Source organism: Hermetia illucens, chromosome 1 (genome assembly GCF_905115235.1).
Source record: "Hermetia illucens chromosome 1, iHerIll2.2.curated.20191125, whole genome shotgun sequence".
Lineage (NCBI taxonomy): Eukaryota > Metazoa > Arthropoda > Insecta > Diptera > Stratiomyidae > Hermetia > Hermetia illucens.
Window position 1 is genome coordinate 95,416,830 of NC_051849.1, and position 19,516 is coordinate 95,436,345.

At 40.0% G+C, this 19,516-nt stretch overlaps 1 protein-coding gene across 1 annotated transcript; it reads left to right on the plus strand.

Annotated features, from left to right (window-relative positions):
- The first annotated feature begins 990 nt into the window (after positions 1-990).
- LOC119646893 (NADH dehydrogenase [ubiquinone] flavoprotein 2, mitochondrial) lies at positions 991-5,470 on the plus strand. Its single transcript, XM_038047532.1, has 5 exons — positions 991-1,149; positions 4,536-4,658; positions 4,720-4,995; positions 5,058-5,177; positions 5,241-5,470. Exons 1-5 carry the CDS (start codon positions 1,111-1,113, stop codon positions 5,409-5,411), a joined length of 729 nt encoding a protein of 242 aa, XP_037903460.1. The 5' UTR covers positions 991-1,110; the 3' UTR covers positions 5,412-5,470.
- Positions 5,471-19,516: the final 14,046 nt, after the last annotated feature.

The following is a 19,516-nucleotide window of genomic DNA, read 5'->3' on the forward strand; positions in this document are numbered from 1 at the left end:
TGTCTGAGTCTAGTAAACCTAGAAGTGAATCATCCTCATACAGACGTATGTCTTCAGGACAGTCTGGGGAAAATATTAGAGAAGGTAATCTTTAACAGATTACTCCCGGTTGTTGAGAGCCAAGGAGGGGGTAAAAATTCCGCATACTGCCGTATTCAGGCCAGTGTCCTTTGAAGATTCCCCCCTTCTTAAAAAAAAAGACACGAACATGCCACGGCAATGCATTTCTTAAAAAAGAAAAAAAATCAACAGAGCAATTATTTTAGAAGCAATTTCCATTGGTATGATTGCTGTAGATGAACTCACAAAAGATTACAATGTTTCGTTTTAAATTCGATGCTTTCCATCTGATAGGCCTTTACTAACGTGTGAAGAATCAGCTGCAGCAATCTCCTAATAAATAGACAAAATTCGAGATTTTGAATGGAGTGTGGAGTCTACCTTCCATCAAACAAATTCAAATACCCCCACAAGATTTACTTTATTGTTTGCTATGTTGTTAAAAATGTCTGATTTACCATGGCATGAATATTAATGTTAAGCAAAGTAAATTGTTATTAACTTTATATACAAATATTAACGTTTACTTCACCTATTGCAAGATTTTGTATATTATCTATATATGAATTTGGAGTCCATTCCAAACAACTGAAAATGTTCACTAACTATTATATATTGCAAGAGGAATAAGAATTCTGAATCTCCTTGGGAAATCCAAATAGAGTGAAAGTTGCTTTTGTTTCACAAAATAGTCCACGGGTGAAATCTTTGCAGGAATCAGCAACACTTTAAGTCCAACTTCAGAATCTAGATATTTAAACAGTGGTGCGCCTTCTAGGTACTTAGTTCTTTCTGAATTTCCAATAAACTCCCAAAGCACATGTTCAGAGCCGTTATTTTGTATCTAGTAACACTGATAAGATATTCTCCTTTGAAGACCTTCGCTGAATGCGAGTGCTGAATAGGTGCACAATATGTCAACTGACGTTTAAAGCGACAATCAGCTGTTCGAAGCCGTGTCAAAAGCGGAAGACATCGAATCGGCGGATTTGCTGTGGCATTTACGGGATACGCGTTTACAGCGAAAAGTTAATCGGAATCTAATTTAAGATGATTGCTAATAGAGCTGCAGCGGGACTCCGCGTCCTGGTAAGATTTCTCTGAATATTTCGCTGGATTAACGCATTGTATCAATGTTGTTTATTACATAACCATGAAGGATTGCGCAGCGAGTTCTGCAATTTAGTGAAAATTTGCTATTAAAGGGTACTTTCGTCTACGAAAAACCATGAATATTGGGTGCATATGTCTAGAGCCATGAATTAGATTCTCAATTGAAAGGGGATAAAACTTAATACATGAAATCCTGTACAATATTACTGCAGAGCTGAACAGCTCCGGTCCGCAGCGAATGTGTACCATAAATTTTGTAAGTTGAGGCGGTTTTAAAAGCTTCAGGAATCAAGGCTATACGGGCCTTTTCCACAGTTTTATGTTCAATCTCCAATTTAGCTTCGGATCCGGGATTACACCCAGAAACTTTACATTGGAGGAAACAACCAATCTTTGTGCATTCATCTTCGAAAAATGTAACTCGGGTACCCTTGTCTTGGTGGTGAATAACATTAATTTCGTTTTTCGTTGATGTTATGCGCAGTCCGCGTCTTGCAGCCCACAGTCACACCTTTCCCAAAACTCTCTCAATGATATCACTTATAACGGAGAAAAAACCATGCATGTCTCCATGTGTATGGTATCCATCCCACACCCTTCTTGCTACCTTTGTAGCATAACTGGCATTATGCCATCTGGGCCAGGAGATTTACATACGGAGAAGCTGTTTGTAGCCCAGCCGATTTGAACCTCGGTAATTATCGATTTAATAGTCTCACACCTTCAAACAAGAGTGAGTCACAATCCTTCCCTGATGAGGAAGTGCGTCTGAACCAGTAGCTCCAAGGTTTCATCAGAAGGTTCCGTCTACGAGGCTTCCAAATTTTTAAGAAAAGATGGGTTCCTATGTTTATTGGACAGAATTTTACTGAGTCTCGTAAATACCTTGGTGCTTTCAATGTTCTGAAAATAGCTCAACCAGGAGCTCCTCTTGGCCGTCGTGATATCAGACTTGTATTTCTTGGGGCAGTTATTGCATGACTGCCAATAATTGTGCCTGTAGCAGATATTGAAGACTTACATGGTCAATTTCTTGGGGCTGAACAGATCGTCATTTTATATTTAGGGAAGAACGAGACTTCGAAGGCGGTTTTGAATGCTTTTTCCGTCTTCTGTTGTGCCATTCTTTCCAGTTTGCACATTGGAGAGTTTGTTCTTTATACCTTGACCAAATTTGCTCCCGTCGATCCTACGGGGTCTCCGAAAGGATTAGAGACCTCTATAGCAAGGTAGGCTCCAAATGTGATGTCAAAAGGATCTCTGGTCAGACACTCTCCATTCCCCCATCCTAAGATCCCATTGTCGGTTGGTGGGGCGATATCAAAGACCTCCTCCCAAACGTTACAGTTCTTCGAACTGGAAATTGTAAGGTTAGTATACTACCGCAATTACACACTGATAGATTTGTGTCAATAATATGATCAAAGAATGACTCACCTTTTTCGTTGTTTTCCGAACCGCCCCCAAGCCCCAAAGGTTGGTCTTTGTTATGATGGTGAACGTTAAATGTTGCAGTTCTTCTGACGGATCTGATCAGTCGTGAGCTATGTAAGCCGAGGAAATATACACGTTTTCCACCCCCGTCCACTCCAGTTTGACCACTGGGACTCAAGTCCGGCAAAAAGCATGTATGTTGGCGAGGATACATGCTCTAAGTCTGTCTCCATCAGTGTCACTTATGGAATAAATTATAATTTATAAACCAGATGCCAGCAATCTCCTGGGGATCTTGTCCTATGGGATGATTCTTTATGTCCTCCCGCACGAACCGCATTATCGTTTTTTTTTTTATTTTTTGTTAAATTGGAATTCATGCGTCGTGGACCGGCCCACACAAGCGCGAATCGCGGTGGCCATGAGATCGAAAAACAATTTTTTACAGCGAAAATTGTGTGATACCCCACATGGCCTTATTCTGTGAAAAAAAAATTCAACACAAAATGGCGTCACTATATGTGAAGGGATTTACAGACAATACGTTCTCACTAAATTTCGTGACAATCGGCTTATCTATTTCCGGATACATCGGGTATGACAGATAGACAGATACCGAATCGATTCTAATAAACCTTAAAAAAAGGAGGATGTAATATCTTGGCCAAACTATTCAACTGAAAGCACATACATAAAAAATTCATTTAAAGTTTTCACAATCGATTTTTTTTTGTTGGAAACTACGATTTGTTTATTGCAGTCAAAGTGTGTCTCTCTAAAAAAGGTGGGTTGGTGCTGGGAAGCACATCTCAAGTTGTAGTAATCTGAAACCAAAACTCGAAATGTTTTCTTATTCTGAATACTTACCTCTATCGTCCAAACAACCACCATTATAATAACATTAAGATGACAGAGTTGTAAGGCAAAATCTCCAAAAATCGGATCTACAGTTCATTGAAAATCCAGATTAAAAATAAGAAATTATTGGAGAAAATACATCAACATCATTCGAACCAGAAGTACTCATCTGTATAATAATTTCAGCTCCATCGGATCAACAGAATTTTAGTTGTGCTTCTCCCAGCAGTTGAAAAAATGTGGTTTCGAGAACAACTCATTTAAAATTTTCGTTGCTGCAGTTCGGGGAATATTTTGAATTTATATCTAAAATGTTTGTAGTATACTCCCATCATATTCTATTTCCAAAATATATATTAAAGAAAAAATCAATTTCTGGAAACCGTCACATAGGAACCCCCCCGTATGCGATTTTTTGCATCAGCATATGTCACTCTGTTCACAGGTAGTTTATCTGGAATGCCGCCCCGGACACATTTGCTATTTTTTTCCATCGATTCTTCTCGAAATCAATAAAGAGCAGATGGATGGAGGAGCTATGTTTCATGTATTGCTCCGTAATAATCCGAAGGGCCCTTGCAGCAGAAGTAGCCCATATCCGTATGTTACTGTGGTTTGCCATATCATCCACGAAAGGTGGAGCTTTACCAACCGTTATATGATTAAGAGTTATGATGAAGTGCTCCTTCGTCTTTTAAAATCACCGTGAATAAGTGGCCTATCGTTGACGTTGTTCATCAGACTATCAGCCAGATCTTTTCGAACGTAGCAGGCGACTTTACTTGCACCTCTGACAACATTCTTCGGCGAACTATTCAGGATTCGTATCGTCGTAACAAAAATAGTTTTAGACATGTTCATCTTATATCTACTACTGATCGTGGTGTTGTCTATCTAATTATATTGTCAATGCTGGCCAGTCTAAAACTAACAGATTCTCAATATTATTATGAGGGGCAAGTTCTTAATCCCTTTGGAAGAATTTAGGTCAAATTTAGTATCTCCAAGAATTATTTTTCGGATTCTGTTTCTTATTTAAAAATGATTAGACTGATTATTTACTTTTGTAGAAGGATGGAATCAGATGTATTAGCACATCTGGCGTAAAAAGGAGCGATAATCTATTCGTACATCGGGACACACCTGAAGACAATCCGGATATCCCTTTCGAATTCACCCCTGAGAATAAGAAGGTAATTTGGGAGTTCAGATAATAGGATACTCATATGCTAACCAATCGTTTGTATTTCGCAGCGCGTTGAAGCAATTCTGAGCATCTACCCCGAAGGACATAAACGTGGTGCCATGATTCCCCTCCTTGATTTGGCCCAAAGGCAATATGGATGGTTGCCGATTTCTGCTATGCATAAAGTAGCTGAAATATTAGATCTTCCAAATATGCGCGTATATGAAGTTGCAACTTTCTATACAATGTTTATGCGTAAGCCAACAGGAACTTATCATATTCAAGTTTGCACGACTACCCCATGTTGGCTTCGCGGCTCAGATGAAGTTTTAAATACATGCAAGGTACGATATGAAAGCAATTGATACCGATTTCAGAGAAAGAACTCATTCGTATTGTTCTACAGAAACAACTTGGCATTGGTGTTGGCGAGACGACGAAGGATCGAAAATTTACCATCTCCGAAGTTGAATGTTTAGGTGCATGCGTTAATGCACCTATGATGGCTATTAATGATGATTATTACGTAAGTAGAAATCACCTATTTGAAACTATGGCTACATGTATGCGCTTATATTTATATTATTAGGAAGATTTGACGGCGAAAGATACTGAGAACATTATCCAACAATTAAAAGATGGGAAAGTACCAAAACCGGGTCCATACAATGGACGCTTTACATCTGAACCTAAAGGCAATCCTACATCATTGACTGAGGAGCCAAAAGGTCCTGGGTTCGGAATTCAACCCGGTTTGTAAAATTTATAAATGAAATGCTTTAGCGTCTAAACAAATAAACCTTACTTTGAAATTAAAAATTGTCTTTTCTTAATTATTTTAAACGTACTTGATGTCCAAATAAAATTTTCTCTCACGATTAGCCAGTACCAAGACGAGGAAGTATTTCTATTCCTTCAATATTTAACTATTCCTCACCCTGGTTTCGGAGGCATCAGAAAAAACTGCAAAAGGTTACATGAGCATTAGAAGAAATTAAAAGTATCTGGAACTCACTTTCAGTCAGTTTCCTATAAAATTTAGTGGAATCCATACCCAAACGATTACTGGCTTTAGTTGATGCAAAAGGGAGTCAATACGTCGTACTAATTGTTTAATTAGTAGATTAATTAGTTTATTTTTTGACTAACAAAATCTACATGTTTTTGATTTTGTTTGTCCTTTACAAGAATTTGTACCAACATATTTTTATTGAAATAATGATGGACAATATTGAAATAATTTTGTTACCAAGTAAAATCGCTAGAGCCCGTAGTCAAGGAAGGTATTTTTATTGTTATTCAAAAATCGGTGCCAGTATTCATCACAATAACATGACAAGAAGCTATTTTCAAAAATATAACGGTGATGAGAACAAATCAGTTTGGTAAATAACATTTGTGGGAAAATTCTCTGAACGTTGCATATATGAAAGGATTTGTTGATTCTTTATGTAAGAATATTTCGCTACACGATGATTCCACTTACATATTGCCCATAGTGCATTTACGTTGAATTCAAATCGACGTGGTACTGACATTTTATCTCTTAGTAGTTATTTGACGTGAAAGGAGCAAGTTTGACCTACTACAACTTTGCCTATAATAATAGGATTTCCTCTAAACTTTCCAATATCATGCTTTCAATTAAAACCTATTTTCCTACAAAAGGTTACTAATCTAGGATGCACTTACGGTGGTTTGCAGTAAATTTTCAAAATATAAAAATATATTATTATTTGAGGAAATATCGTAACGAAGAATATTTTGAGACCTAGATACTATGTGCACGGACCACCATAATTTTTCAACAAAAGCTTAAAAAAGAAGAAAGAAGGCAAATAGAAGATTCTCCTAGAAAGTAGCAAGGAATGGAAAATATCCGATATATATGGAGACGCTAAACTTGAACTGTAAATGAAGTCAACGCGAATAAGCGTCAGCCATTGGCTGGCAGATCAGTATTTACTTCGATTAATTAAGACCAGTTTTATCAGATCAGAAACCCAATAACTGCATAATACATCATACATTTTAAAGTTCAATGTAGGAGATCACAGTTTTAGACGTATTACTGGCGATTTCAATGCGCAGGCCATGGGGTAGTGCAAATTCTATTCGGAACTTTCAGGTGTCTAGATATGGTATTGATCAACACTATACGCGAGTTTAACTTACAAGGTAGAAAGGTAGTCTCGATTTCGTCAGCGCGGAAAAAACCATGTTTTGAAACAAAACGCGAGTAAAGTTGTTGTTCCTTGTAAAGTAAAGATAAAAGCCATTTATAGTTACCCAACCTTCATCTGCGATGCCAGGATCAAAAAGCAAGCCTTCTACTTCGAAAAAATTATTCATTACGGTTGCATTCTTCCTCCAAAAGTAAAATGGAGCAGAATACTCCAAGAAGTAAAGTACAAAACTTATTTGGGTATGAAATTAAAAGGTATAGTCCGTAAAGATCGCGCGCTTGCTTAACCGTCTTTGGTACTTTGAAAGTTCTGGAATTTATCCCCCTTTAGTATTTTCATCAATATTTAGTCAAGAAGAAATTTCGTATCAAGAAAATACAGATTATTTATGAGTTAATTCATAAATAACCATTAATGCTTTACTGTTTGGTGCTGCTCCGCGAAGCACAGGATAATTAACGCTGTAATGTATCGTTTAGATGTCACATATCCTAATAATATAGTCGTTATAGAAGTAGGAATTCTATGGGTTCTGTGTTTTTTATGTTCACGTCTCTATTAAATATCTTTTAGCAGTTTTTAATAACTTTTCCATCTATTTGGGAAGTAGCGAAAATCGTTGCGATCCGTAAAAAAAGCATCCCCAATTTCGAATACTTTCACAGCCATTTCCCTACTTTCTAACCTGGGAAAACTTTCTGTGAGAGCCTGGACAACTGAATTTGGACAACATAAAAAATTCTTGCCTAGCGACGGAAACGGTGTTTATGTTGCATTCAAAAACATCATTCTCAATCATTGGTGGCTAGAGCGCTATGTTGTCAAAATGGAACATCGCGGTTCAAATCTCACTGTTGGAGGAGGGATTTGTATCCTGACTGGATTCCGGATACCAATCGATTCAGCTGTGAATAAGTATCTGATCCAATCAGGCTAATAATCACGAGCGAGGGCTATGCTAACCACATTGCCTAGTAAATATACTGTAGTTTACCATTACTGTGTTGAATAATAATAATAATAATCGTTGGCACAACAATCCAATTGGATCAGGGCCTTGAACTGTGTTCATTCAAGACCGTAACGGTAAACTACAGAATTATAGTACCCTATAGGAGGCAATGTGGTCAGCATTGGGCTCGCCCGAGATTATTATCCTGATTTGACTCAGGTACTCATTCACAGATGAATCAACTGGTATCCGACGTAAAATCACAATATTAAACCCACTGCCACCAGTGAGATTTCAACCGCGACCTTCCGTACGATAGCCTTGTGCTCTAACCACTCAGCTATCAGATGTCTTGAATGAAGTGCTCTAACGCGCGTCAAGGTCCCAATCCAATTGGATTACTACACCAACGATTATTGTTATAGTCATCAGTTCAGGTTCCGTGTTTATAACGGAATTTACCATTATTAATATACTGTCAAGGGAAATCGCACTGCGTTCTAACAGATTTATTGTGACCCTTTACTCTATCCATTAATTATAGTTACGTTCCCTACTTTCAAGTGTTTCAACCCAGCATCTGGTATTAAGTATTCTCCAAGGTGCCACAACCTACAAGTGCCAGAAATTGTCCCAGAATATATGTGGGGGTTACTACCGGCATATGGTCTGCAGACGGGGTCTGTAGATATCCCTAACTTCACCTGGTGATAATTCAGCCTGCAGTTACCAGTGAGTATTATCTATTATGACCCGGCTCTTCTTCATGAGGTTTGAACAACCTTTCGAGCGTTTGAATTCATGACAGTTTGGACTGTTCCATTCCAAGTAGGTTCGCTTAGTACGGCTCCTGCAGTCGTTTTTCTTCGTTTTCCAGCGTCGTAGCCACATGAACCCATTTTCGATTCCACAGAATGGCTCTGGTCTGTGTAGCGGCGTCATTGCTTCCCCTTCCTGGCCAGCTCTTTGTCTTCTAGCCCACACCTTATTGAGCGAGCCTGATATATTCAGTCTGTTGAAGCATTCCCATACAAGTTCAGAATTCACTTGGTTGGATTTAAATGCCTTAATAGCCGCTTGATTGCCGGTTAGAATAGCAATGATCTGCCCCCTACAATTCCTTCGGAGATTGAAGGAGGCGCATCTATCTATGGCGTATACTTCCATTTCGAATATACTACTGTGTTTGCCCATTGGCCATTGGCAAGTACGTCTTCCTATGACCAGTGACTCCAGCACGCACTTTCTCTTATGATCGCCTTCTTTGCCTACATTTGTACGGCCAGATCGAGAGGAGTCAATCCCAGAAGTACCTCTAGGGATGCCGTTGGGCATGTCCTTATTGCCCCACTGATACACACCCAAGGCAGTGTTTGAAGTTTGTGTAACTCCCTGGCTGTTGTGCTGAGTTCAGTTTTGTCTTCCCGGATTACCGCCCCAAAAGTAATCATAGGCCTTACTATTGCAGTGTAGACTTTGTGGCTTTGCGAAATATGTAGGTTTCCAACATGTTTCTTCCAGACTAGTTCCTGGTCTAGTGTGATTCCCAAATATTTGAGCTCTGTTACACGTTTCAACTCAATATCATGTTATCTCTACTTTCAGGTGATAGTGATTGCGCCTTCTAGTGAATTGTACTATAACGAGTTAATGCTCAGCCCCCGCCTCTCTTCAACAGATACATGTGATTCCTAATTCAGTTTGGATTCTATCACATAGGTATTCTCATATTTGCCCCTACAAATTAAATTAATTACGCCCAGTTGAACAGCTTTCGGACATCGGTTCTCACTCTGGCTAGGTTCCTGTTATATCAGGGTACATGCCTTGAAGCCAACTTGCATTGCATTCTTTCCCTCTTTGACACTCCTGACCTCATAGGAGTACATAGAGGATAAGCGCAAGTTACTGTAGGCCGCAATTGCAAATATCTTAAGTTAAAATTAAGCCTGTAAATAGTAGTTTTTAAGTCTTTACAATAAGTAAAATAAAATCCTTCAGGTGCTTTTAGTGCTAACACTTTTTTGTAATAAAATTAGTGTTTAGTAACTAAAAAATGTCAACCCTAAGGGAAATCTGAAATTATGTAGCTATTCTTTTCTATTCGAAAGCAATCTTACCAAGAGCTAGCTGTATATCATTCGGAAGTAATGGAAGTACATGGATCTCTGCGAAACTTACTTATGATTAAGTACATGTACTCGTATATATTTGTTTGTATCTGCAAACAGAAATATAAAATAAAGAATCGGCAGTGAATGGAGAAACCAGCTTACCATAAGCCATTTCTCCTATTTATCGACCAATGGAATACAACAAGTTTTTCCCTAGCGTATCTTTATTAGTTAAGTTTGAGGTTTGAGTTTTCGATATATTTCCGAATTATTACAAGAAGTTATTATTAATTTGAGATCGGAATGAGCGACCCCACGACCGTCTGGTTGTAGATAAAATCCGGCAGACCCTGCCTGAGATGGAGCAATGGCTTAGGTCAGGTTGCTAGAAAGCTAGAAATTGGTGGACTTCGGCGCAAAACCGGGTTGTCTGGAGTTCCTTACTAAAGCAGGCCTAGACCGGATACCGGTGTTTGTGCCGGAACCACAGGTTTTTGAGGCCTTCATATTCGGTATATTTTCTGAAAACCATGAAAATACAGGTTTAGAATATAATTAAGCATCCCCATTCCCCCATTTTTAATCCAAAGTACTAGTGGCGACTATTACTTTAATATTTCTGGAGAAAATTACAAGAACAAGAAGGAATAATTTTATTTATTGTAAAGCTAATTCTCCACGAAATAGTGAAACACTATGTCGGTCCAACCGCTTCTGTTTTAGTCCCATAGATAAACTTATCAGCAGATGAGTGGCCGCCTAGTACACAGTGGATCGATTTTCATGAGATTCAATTTGCTGGGAGGTAATGAGATGCAAACATTTCAATAACTTTGTTTTGATGCTCATAATCATGTGTTATTTGGACTTTCCCCGAACCCGGGTTTACCAACAGACAATAAAAAGATGAGTAAAATATATTCTCCTAGCTCCAAAAAACTACCGTCACTTCCAGACCCTGAAAGTGTGAAACTAATAAAACAAAAGCCCAACTACCGCTGCGAAATCTTTTCTCTCAATGATTCGCCTCATTAATAAGTTTCTGCAGGTATTCGTCACTTAGTGACTAACTTTTCACATGTCTTCACGTTACCTTGCACCCTACCGCCGGTGTAGGCTCTCAAGCTTGAACTTGCGAGCGATGTGGGTCAAATGAAAACGAAAATGACGAACGCCCATAGCTACAACAAAAAGAAATTAGTTATAATGACAAAATCATCAAGTAATGATTTCTCTATTAACGTGGCACGAATTCGGTGGGACACGTCACAGTGAGATCCACTTTTTATAATGCTATGCATCGGATTTCGACTTTCATTGAAAACAAAACATTAGCAATGGAAACAATATTTGTATCTGAATCTATGTGAACTTATATGATGGTCATTTACCCATATCAAATAGCTCTGCGATTGCACATATATGTATCTACTTAGAAGATCTAGATTAGACTCGGTACGACCATTCAGTGGAAGACGATTATATCCAACTTTATATGCAGAAATCGAGAACTTCAAGTTCTTTCCGATTCAAATATGTTCGACAAAGTTTGGTATCTAGCATCATCTAGCAAAGATATGAAAAATAGGTGTCTGGTGACTGTCTTCGTCTCTTTCGTAACATGCAAATTTTGTAAGCGGTGGCTCTTATTAATGACCATATTCGATGATTCAGCATAGATTGTGTGATTCTTTCGACATTTATTCATATGCAAATTGCTTATGTTTTGATGATGTGACTTGTGTTTAGACAATAGACCAAGAATGGTTGATACGCGGTCTGATACCGCTGTTGATGCTGCTTAGTGGGTTCTAGACATGTTGTGGACAACTCATCATCATTTTCGAGTCAGCCTGTATTGTTCTGCCAGCTGTTTTGGGATCGCAGAAAGTTGATCCACTGTCAATTTCCGATTGTAGCAAATCAAATTCTCGATTTTTTCCACAATTAGCAATGAAAATGTTCCGATCCTCTGATCCTTATGCATGGGAATACGGCCATTTTTAAACTCGCCACAACTCTTGTATACATCTGTACGAATCGCAACGCTATCATCATAAACAACTTTTATTTCAATGGGCATCTTAACTAAACAAAAATATCAGGCGATGACGGCTTTACGGTTTCTTACCAGGGCAGAGGCAAATCGTCAGACGCTGCCTCACCTCCGCCCTGGGAGCAGGGTGACCGAAGCTGTTCGCAGATGTTGAATGCTCCTTTATACAATTCGTAAAACACCACATGATTACGAATTATAATATATTGAGCGCAAATCCGCCTTATTGACTAGAGCTTGGCCAGAGCTGAAAATATTTTTTGAGAATTGTGGGGTCCTAAGTCCGCATCGATGCGATTCGATTCCAGCACATCTAAGGAAGCCTAGAGGGATTTGAATACAACACCTATAACTGACAATATTCATCATCATTAACGTCGTAACAACCGGTATTCGGGCTAGGCCTGCCTTAATAAGGAACACCAGACATCTCGGTTTTGTGCCGAGGTCCATCAATTCGATATCCCTAAAAGCTGTCTGATGTCATGTCCTACACTATCGTCCCATCTCAGGCAGGATCTGCCTCGTCTTCTTTTTCTACCATAGATATTGCCCTTATAGACTTTCCGGGCTGGAACATCCTCATCCATACGGATTATCCACAACTTGACGGTGGTGTTATCGCTCACAGATTTCGTCATTATATAGGCTACGGAATAGTCCATCCTCATGTAGGGTGCCAACAATTCTTCGGAGGATTCGTCTCTCGAACGCGGCCAAGAGGTTGCAATTTGCTTTGCTAATAAGCGAAGTCTGCGAGGAATACATACGGACTCGTAAGATCATTGTCTTGTACAGTAAGACCTTTGACCGTTGGTGAGACGTTTCGAGCGGAACAGTTTTTGTAAGCTGAAATAGGCTCTGTTAGCTGCCAACAACCGTGCGCAGATTTCATCGTCGTAGCTGTTATCGGTTGTGATTTTCGACCCTAGATAGATGAAATTATTAACGGTCTCAAAGTTGTAGTCTCCTATCTTTATTCTTCCCGTTTGGCCAGTGCGATTCGATGTTGCTGGTTAATTACTTTTTGGTGCTGAAGTTACCACCATATCTTTTGCTTGTCTTCATTAATATGCAGCCCAAAATCTTGCGCGGCCTACTCGATCTGGATGAAGGCAGTTTGTACGTCTCGGGTCGTTCTTCTGATGATGTCGATATCGTTAGCATAGGCCAGTATTTGGGTGGACTTAAAAAGGATCGTGCCTCTCGCATTTACCTCAGCATTACGGATCACTTTTTTCAGTGCCAGTTTAAAGAAGACGCATGATATGGCATCACCTTGTTTATGTTGAATGGTCTCGAGAGTGATCCTGCTGACTTTGGCCGGTCTCGCACATTGGCCAGGGTCAGCTTATTCAATCTTATTAATTTCGTCGGGATACCGAATTCTCTCATGGCCGTGTACAGTTTCACCATGGCTATGCTATCATAGACGGTTTTAAAATCGATGAATAGATGGTGCAACTGGTGTCCATATTCCAACAGTTTTTCCATCGCTTGAAGCATAGAGAAAATCTGATCTGTTGCTGATTTGCCTCGAGTGAAGTCCAATGATGTTTTGGACGTAGGGGGCTATCCGGCCTAGCAAGATAGCGGAGAATATCTTATAGATGGTACTCAGTAGCGTAATACCTCTATAGTTGCTGAACTGTGTGATATCTCCCTTTTTATGTATGAGACAGATAATGCCTGGTTGCCAGTCATCAGACATTGATTCGTTGTCCCATACCTTGAGCACAAGTTGATGAACCACTTGGTGTGTTTAACTAATTCGACAGTAATTCCATCGGCTCCTGGCGACTTATGATTTTTAAGCCGATGAATTGCACGGACTGTTTCTTCTAAACTTGATGCTGGCAGTATTTGTCCGTCGTCTTCAGTTGGCGGGACTTCCGACTCGCCGATGTTCTGGTTATTTAGTAGCTCATGTTTATATTGAATGGTCTCGAGAGTGATCCTGCTAATTTTATCTCGCCTTGCACATTGGTCAGGGTCAGCTTATTCAGTCTTATCAATTTCGTCGGGATACGGAATTCTCTCATGGCCGTGTACAGTTTTACCCTGACTATGCTATCATAGGCGGCTTTAAAATCGATGAAAAAATGGTGCAATTGATGTCTATCTGATCTGTTGCTGATTTGCCTATGAATACATTCTGGGTGTATGGGGCTATCCGACCAAGCCAGATAGCGGAGAATATCTTACAGATGGTACTCAGCAGCGTAATACATTTATAGTTGCTACACTCTGTGATATCCCCTTTTTATGTATGGGACAGATAATGCCTCGTTACCAATCATCAGGCGTGGATTCGCTTTTCCACACCTTGAGCATAAGTTGATGAACCGCTTGGTATAATTCTCCGACTCCATATTTAACCAATTCGGCTGTAATTTAATCGGCGCTATACTTGATGGTGGTAGTATTTGTCCGTCGATTTCAGTTGGCGATACCTCCAACTCACCGATATTCTGGTTTTTGAGCAGTTCATCAAAATACTCACCCCATCGCTCCAATATGCCCATTTTGTCGGAAATCAGATTTCCCTCTTTGCCTCAGGATTTGCATCGGAGTGTGTAAGGCTTCATCCTGCTTATTTGTTAGTAAAACTTCTGCACCTGATGCGGTTGCTCCCTGTAATTTTCGAGTTCACAGACTTGTTGGTTCTCCCAGGCATCCTTTTTCCGTCTCTGAAGCCGCTTCTCCGCTTGAATGATTTCGTGATCAGTCTCTACACGTGCCCGCGTCCTTTTAGAACCCGCCACAGGAGTGGAGAGCCAGCGGTGAAAAAGTACCGTTGGTTGAAGGCACAGGGACCGCATGGGAAACAAGCAGTCTCTTTTGCTCCAGCCTTCACCGCAGGCAGCCGCGTGGGTTTCTCGTTTCTTATCACACAATTAGACCGAAGTGTAGTTCTTTATATACGATTTAAAATTTTCTTCGTTTCTTTAAACGCAAATGCAAGTTTTGGTGAACAATATATAAGCTTCGAAATAAATTAGTGTATTTTAAATCGTATAAAACAGCGCTGTACTTTCGACGACACCTGACGAAAATATACAATCCAGAATAGGCAGACACACATACATTCTGTATCGTTCGCGGTTCCTATATAAGTGCTTGGAATAAAACGGTTCAGACTCTTTTTGTGGATGGGGCCAAGCATGTTTCATCTCCAGCATCTCTGTTAACTACGGTTATTGTAGCATCCATTTCCCCCTTATAGGTGTTACAGAGGGCTGTGCTTTGGATGGTTTCAGTATTAACTATCACCTGATTGTCAGATGGGATTGTAGGTTGTGTTGTTATTTGAACCCGGAGCACCATGCCAGCGAGATAGTGATAAGAGTCTATATTGGCCTCTCCTATATATTCTGACATTCATCAAGGCTGAGAGGTGGCGGCGTACGATCAACACCTAGTCAATTTGGTTGAAAGTGGTCCCATCTGAAGTCTTGGTTTGTTTGTGGACCCAAACCAGGCACTTCCAATAACCGTTTCGAGTGACACGGCTCCGTCCCTACTTGGTTGTTAAAATCCCCAAGTATATTTTGATATCATACTTGCGACAAGCATCGAGGATTTTTTCTACTGCCTCGTAGAGGGTATCTGTTTCCGACTCTGTAGTCTCCCCTGTAGAGGCGTGAACATTAATGAGGATTATATTTATTTTATTTTGTATATTATCGTTTCGGTTATGATTTCCAAGCCGATATCAACAGGTTTCATTTTTTGACTAACCTACTCCAAGCACACGGTTTACTGAAAGGCCACTATAATACTATATATGGTGTAGTGGCTTTTCTCTAGGAAATCGGTCCCTACTCAACGCATCTCCTGCAACGCTGTTACTTCAGTCCTATATTGGGACAGGGTATTGGCTAGCTGCTTGAGTTATTTATTATTCCATATTCGTATTTCAGTAGTACCTTGTTACCTTCATCAGTGAGTTATGAGGGTAAAGGCCAGTACGTTGTTACGAATTCATTTGAAGAGCGGGGAATGCGGTTTTCCTAGATCAGTATTTAGGCGGGCTTCCTGCGTTTCTCTATCTATGAAGAAACTTTTGTAAGGGTTAAAGTTTGCTTGCTTGACTTCTTTCAGTATTTCGACCTCGTCCATTAAATGCCTTTCTTCTATTATGTGTTTCGCCACGGATGATCTTATGTGCTGCCTATTCTGCGTTTAGCTAATTTTCCCTCCTTTAGGTGCTCTTTGACTCGGGCATGAACCAGTCTTTTTGTCTGGCCAATGTACGTTTTGGGACAGGTATTGTACTTCATCTAGCATATCCCACTATTTTTTTTGTGTTGTTTTTGGTCGTTCTCTTTAGTCAACCGGCACTTAAACATATATTCGTTACTGGAGCCAACTACCTTGATGTCATTTTTAGATGGAATTAAAAAATTCCTTGGAGTAGGTGATACCTATTCTATATAATAATAACAATTATTATATAATAATAACATCCCTGACATTGGAGGTCGGGGCGTGGTTGACTTGGCGGCACAACATCATCGCCAAGTCGACTCGTTGCGCGAGCAGACAAGTCCCTCACACGCGGCAGACTGTGGGCTGAATCCACTTAACTTTAAGGATCGATCTTTCAATCCTCTGAGTGGGGTGAAGTCGGACCAAGTACGGATCAATGAATGGTAGTCGAAGGCAGTGCATGGTGAACACATGAATTCTCTTTGACAGCCATTTGTCGATTTCCATTCATCGAACAGATGGCTGTATGCTGGGGAGCTCTTTGCTGAGACGGAGGGGTTCATGTGTGCCATTCAGGATGGCGTGGTCGCCACCCGAGCTTATAAAAAGCTCATCATGAAAGAACGGGTGGAGAACGACCAGTGCAGAATTTGTGGTTCGGCTTTAGAGACATTGAACCATCTCATTTCTGGCTGTACTGTTATGGCACCAGTGCAATACATCACCAGGTATAATGCTGTATGTAAGGCTATCCATCAAAACCTTGCATACAAGCATGGGCTGATCACGGGAACATGTCCGGTTTACCGATATGAGCCGCAAGCAGTACTTGATAGTTCTGCTTACAGCATGTATTGGGACCGGCAAGTTCTACTCTACATAACAAGCCTGACGTACTGTTAGTCGACAAGACGAGTCGCTCCGCGTATATAATTGATATTGCTATCCCCCATAACAGCAACATAGAACGGAAATACGTGGAGAAGAAGGTGAACTATGAGCCACTGGCTCGGAAAATCAAAGAAATTTGGCATTTCGAGGGGATGGTTGTAGTGCCCATAATATCGTCAGCTACAGGTATTGTACCTAAATCCCTCACGGCTTCTCTTGATGTCCCGGAAGAGTCTGGTTCAAACCACGCAGAAGTACACCATTCTGCATACGTGCTCTTTATGATTTGTAGAACTATCTCCTTTCCGTTTAAAGTTCCGTTCCGTTTCTTTAACTATAGCAAGTATATCATCCATATACCGTATACATACCCTAGGCGCAGGCCTGACGAGAGAGAGTGAAAAGGGGTGATTCCCTCGGGCCCGGAGTTTTCTCGGGGTCCCCAATAGAAATTTCAATTTAAAAAATTCATAGTAGTTGGATCTCCATAATTTTTACCCCAAGCCCGTTTGATTTCTATCGCGGGCTGGGTTTCCACATAATTTTCATCCCGGGCCTGGATTTTCTCTCTACGGTCCTGCCTAAGAATTATGTTGTTGGCTCCCAATTTCTTCTGTAAATTCGCCATAGATATCTCATTTATCAGAGGTAATAGCGGGTTACCCATGGCTGTTCCTTTGGTTGTTTTGTAGAAGCGGCCCCTGAAGGTTAAGTAGTTTTGTGTCATGCATATAGCTGCCAGTTTTTTCAGTAGTTTTGCCTTTTATAAGCCTTCGTGGGTTATGCTCTGTGAGCCTAACTGGTTAATAGCACCGTTACGTTGTTCGAAACTATTACTTCATCGTTCTGTAATTCTATATTCTTAGGTTTATTGACCATTTCGTTGTTTTTTTACTGATGTTTCGCTATAGATTTGATTTTGATATGATTTTTTTGAATGTGCTTAGCTCTCAAAGTGCAGTATTGCAAGTCATTTGGTTAGTCTTTATAATTTTTTCCACTTGGCCGCGTATGTTGTTCTTTGTCATGGTTTCAAAGTGCTTGATTTTAGCTTCTAGCCTTTATTCAGTAGTTTTAATTCATTTATTGCGCACTTACTAATTACATATATTGGTATAGTCGCGATAGGATTGGTATAAGGGTGAACAGACATCGATCTTTGATTGGGGAGAGAGGTTAGTTTCTTATGGTGGATACTTCACTTACGGGCTTTCTCACATTCTTGGCTCTAGCTATTTTAGCAAAGTTATTGATCCCCGTTTTGCTGTCAATTTCTTAGCTAATTCTAAATGTGTGGCATATGCTTGTAGAGTTATTCTGTTAAGTTTAGTGTATAATTTCTTCATATTTTCTTTTATTAAATCGCATTCCCAGTTTTCTGCTTTGGAGTGTATATCAAGGTTTTTATTAAAGGTCTTTATCATATTGCTTTTGGGGGTAATTTTATGATGTAGGCAAAGTTTTAGGAATCCATGGCTCTTACACATGAATCATTCAAGGACAGTCTTGCAACTTTGTCAGCCTCGCTGCCAGCAGAAAATATTAATCATTGGCGCAACAATTCATATTGGATCAAGGCCTTGAAGTGTGTTAGAGCACTTCATTCAAGACCGTAACGGTTTACTACAGGATAACAGTACCCTGTAGGAGGTAATATGGTCAGCATTGCGCTCGCCCGAGGTCATTACCCTGATTTGACCCAGCAAGCCATTCACAGCTGAGTCGACTGGTATCCGACATCAAATCACGGTACAAATCCCTCCTCCAACAGTGAGATTTGAACCGCGCCTTGTGCTCTAACTACTCAGCCAGCCAGCCAGTAGATAGGAGGAAAGAATTCTATGAAAATTTCCATCAGGTTTAAACTTTTAGTCACTTTTATTATCTTTTCTCAGAGCCTTAACGATGGCGAAAGGGCCTTTCACAAATCTCACAATGAATTTTTGATTACTTATAAATCTAATAGCAGCGTATAATCTTTGCCCTGAAGCGTAGAAACTTTCCCGCGTCGAAAAGTGTGCGTCAGAGTGGAACTGCAGAAGGAGTCGCCACACTTTGTGCTGTGACTATTGGCTTTTAAAAGATTGAGACGTTTTCTTGTCGGTAACTTCCGTAGGAATAAAGCTCCACATATCCTTTCTGTAGCCCTCCTTACATCTCTGTTGCATAACTCCTTTCCGACGTCTGCCTACAAGTGTCAAGAACTAATATGGCATCAGATGGCAAGCCCTATATGGCACCGGTAGCTGGTATGTAGTGCCTGATATGTAAGCTAGGTACAAATGGAATAAGTGTTCACTCAAATATTCTTATATAAGAAACCTTCATATGAAGCGTTCAGCTTTTGGTTTCCCGACTTGTTTACTATTTCTTTCGAAAAGTAGTGGTTTCTTTTATTGGACTGTAGACCCTATATACCCATCTGTGGAGAAAATTGTGAATGGTTTGAGAACT

Excerpts from the sequence above, each read along its gene's own strand:
- LOC119646893 (XM_038047532.1), top strand. The coding sequence starts at position 1,111 with ATGATTGCTAATAGAGCTGCAGCGGGACTCCGCGTCCTG. Across the intron at positions 1,150-4,535 it reads CAGCGGGACTCCGCGTCCTG|AAGGATGGAATCAGATGTAT; the intron begins GTAAGATTTCTC and ends TTACTTTTGTAG. Across the intron at positions 5,178-5,240 it reads CTATTAATGATGATTATTAC|GAAGATTTGACGGCGAAAGA; the intron begins GTAAGTAGAAAT and ends TTATATTATTAG.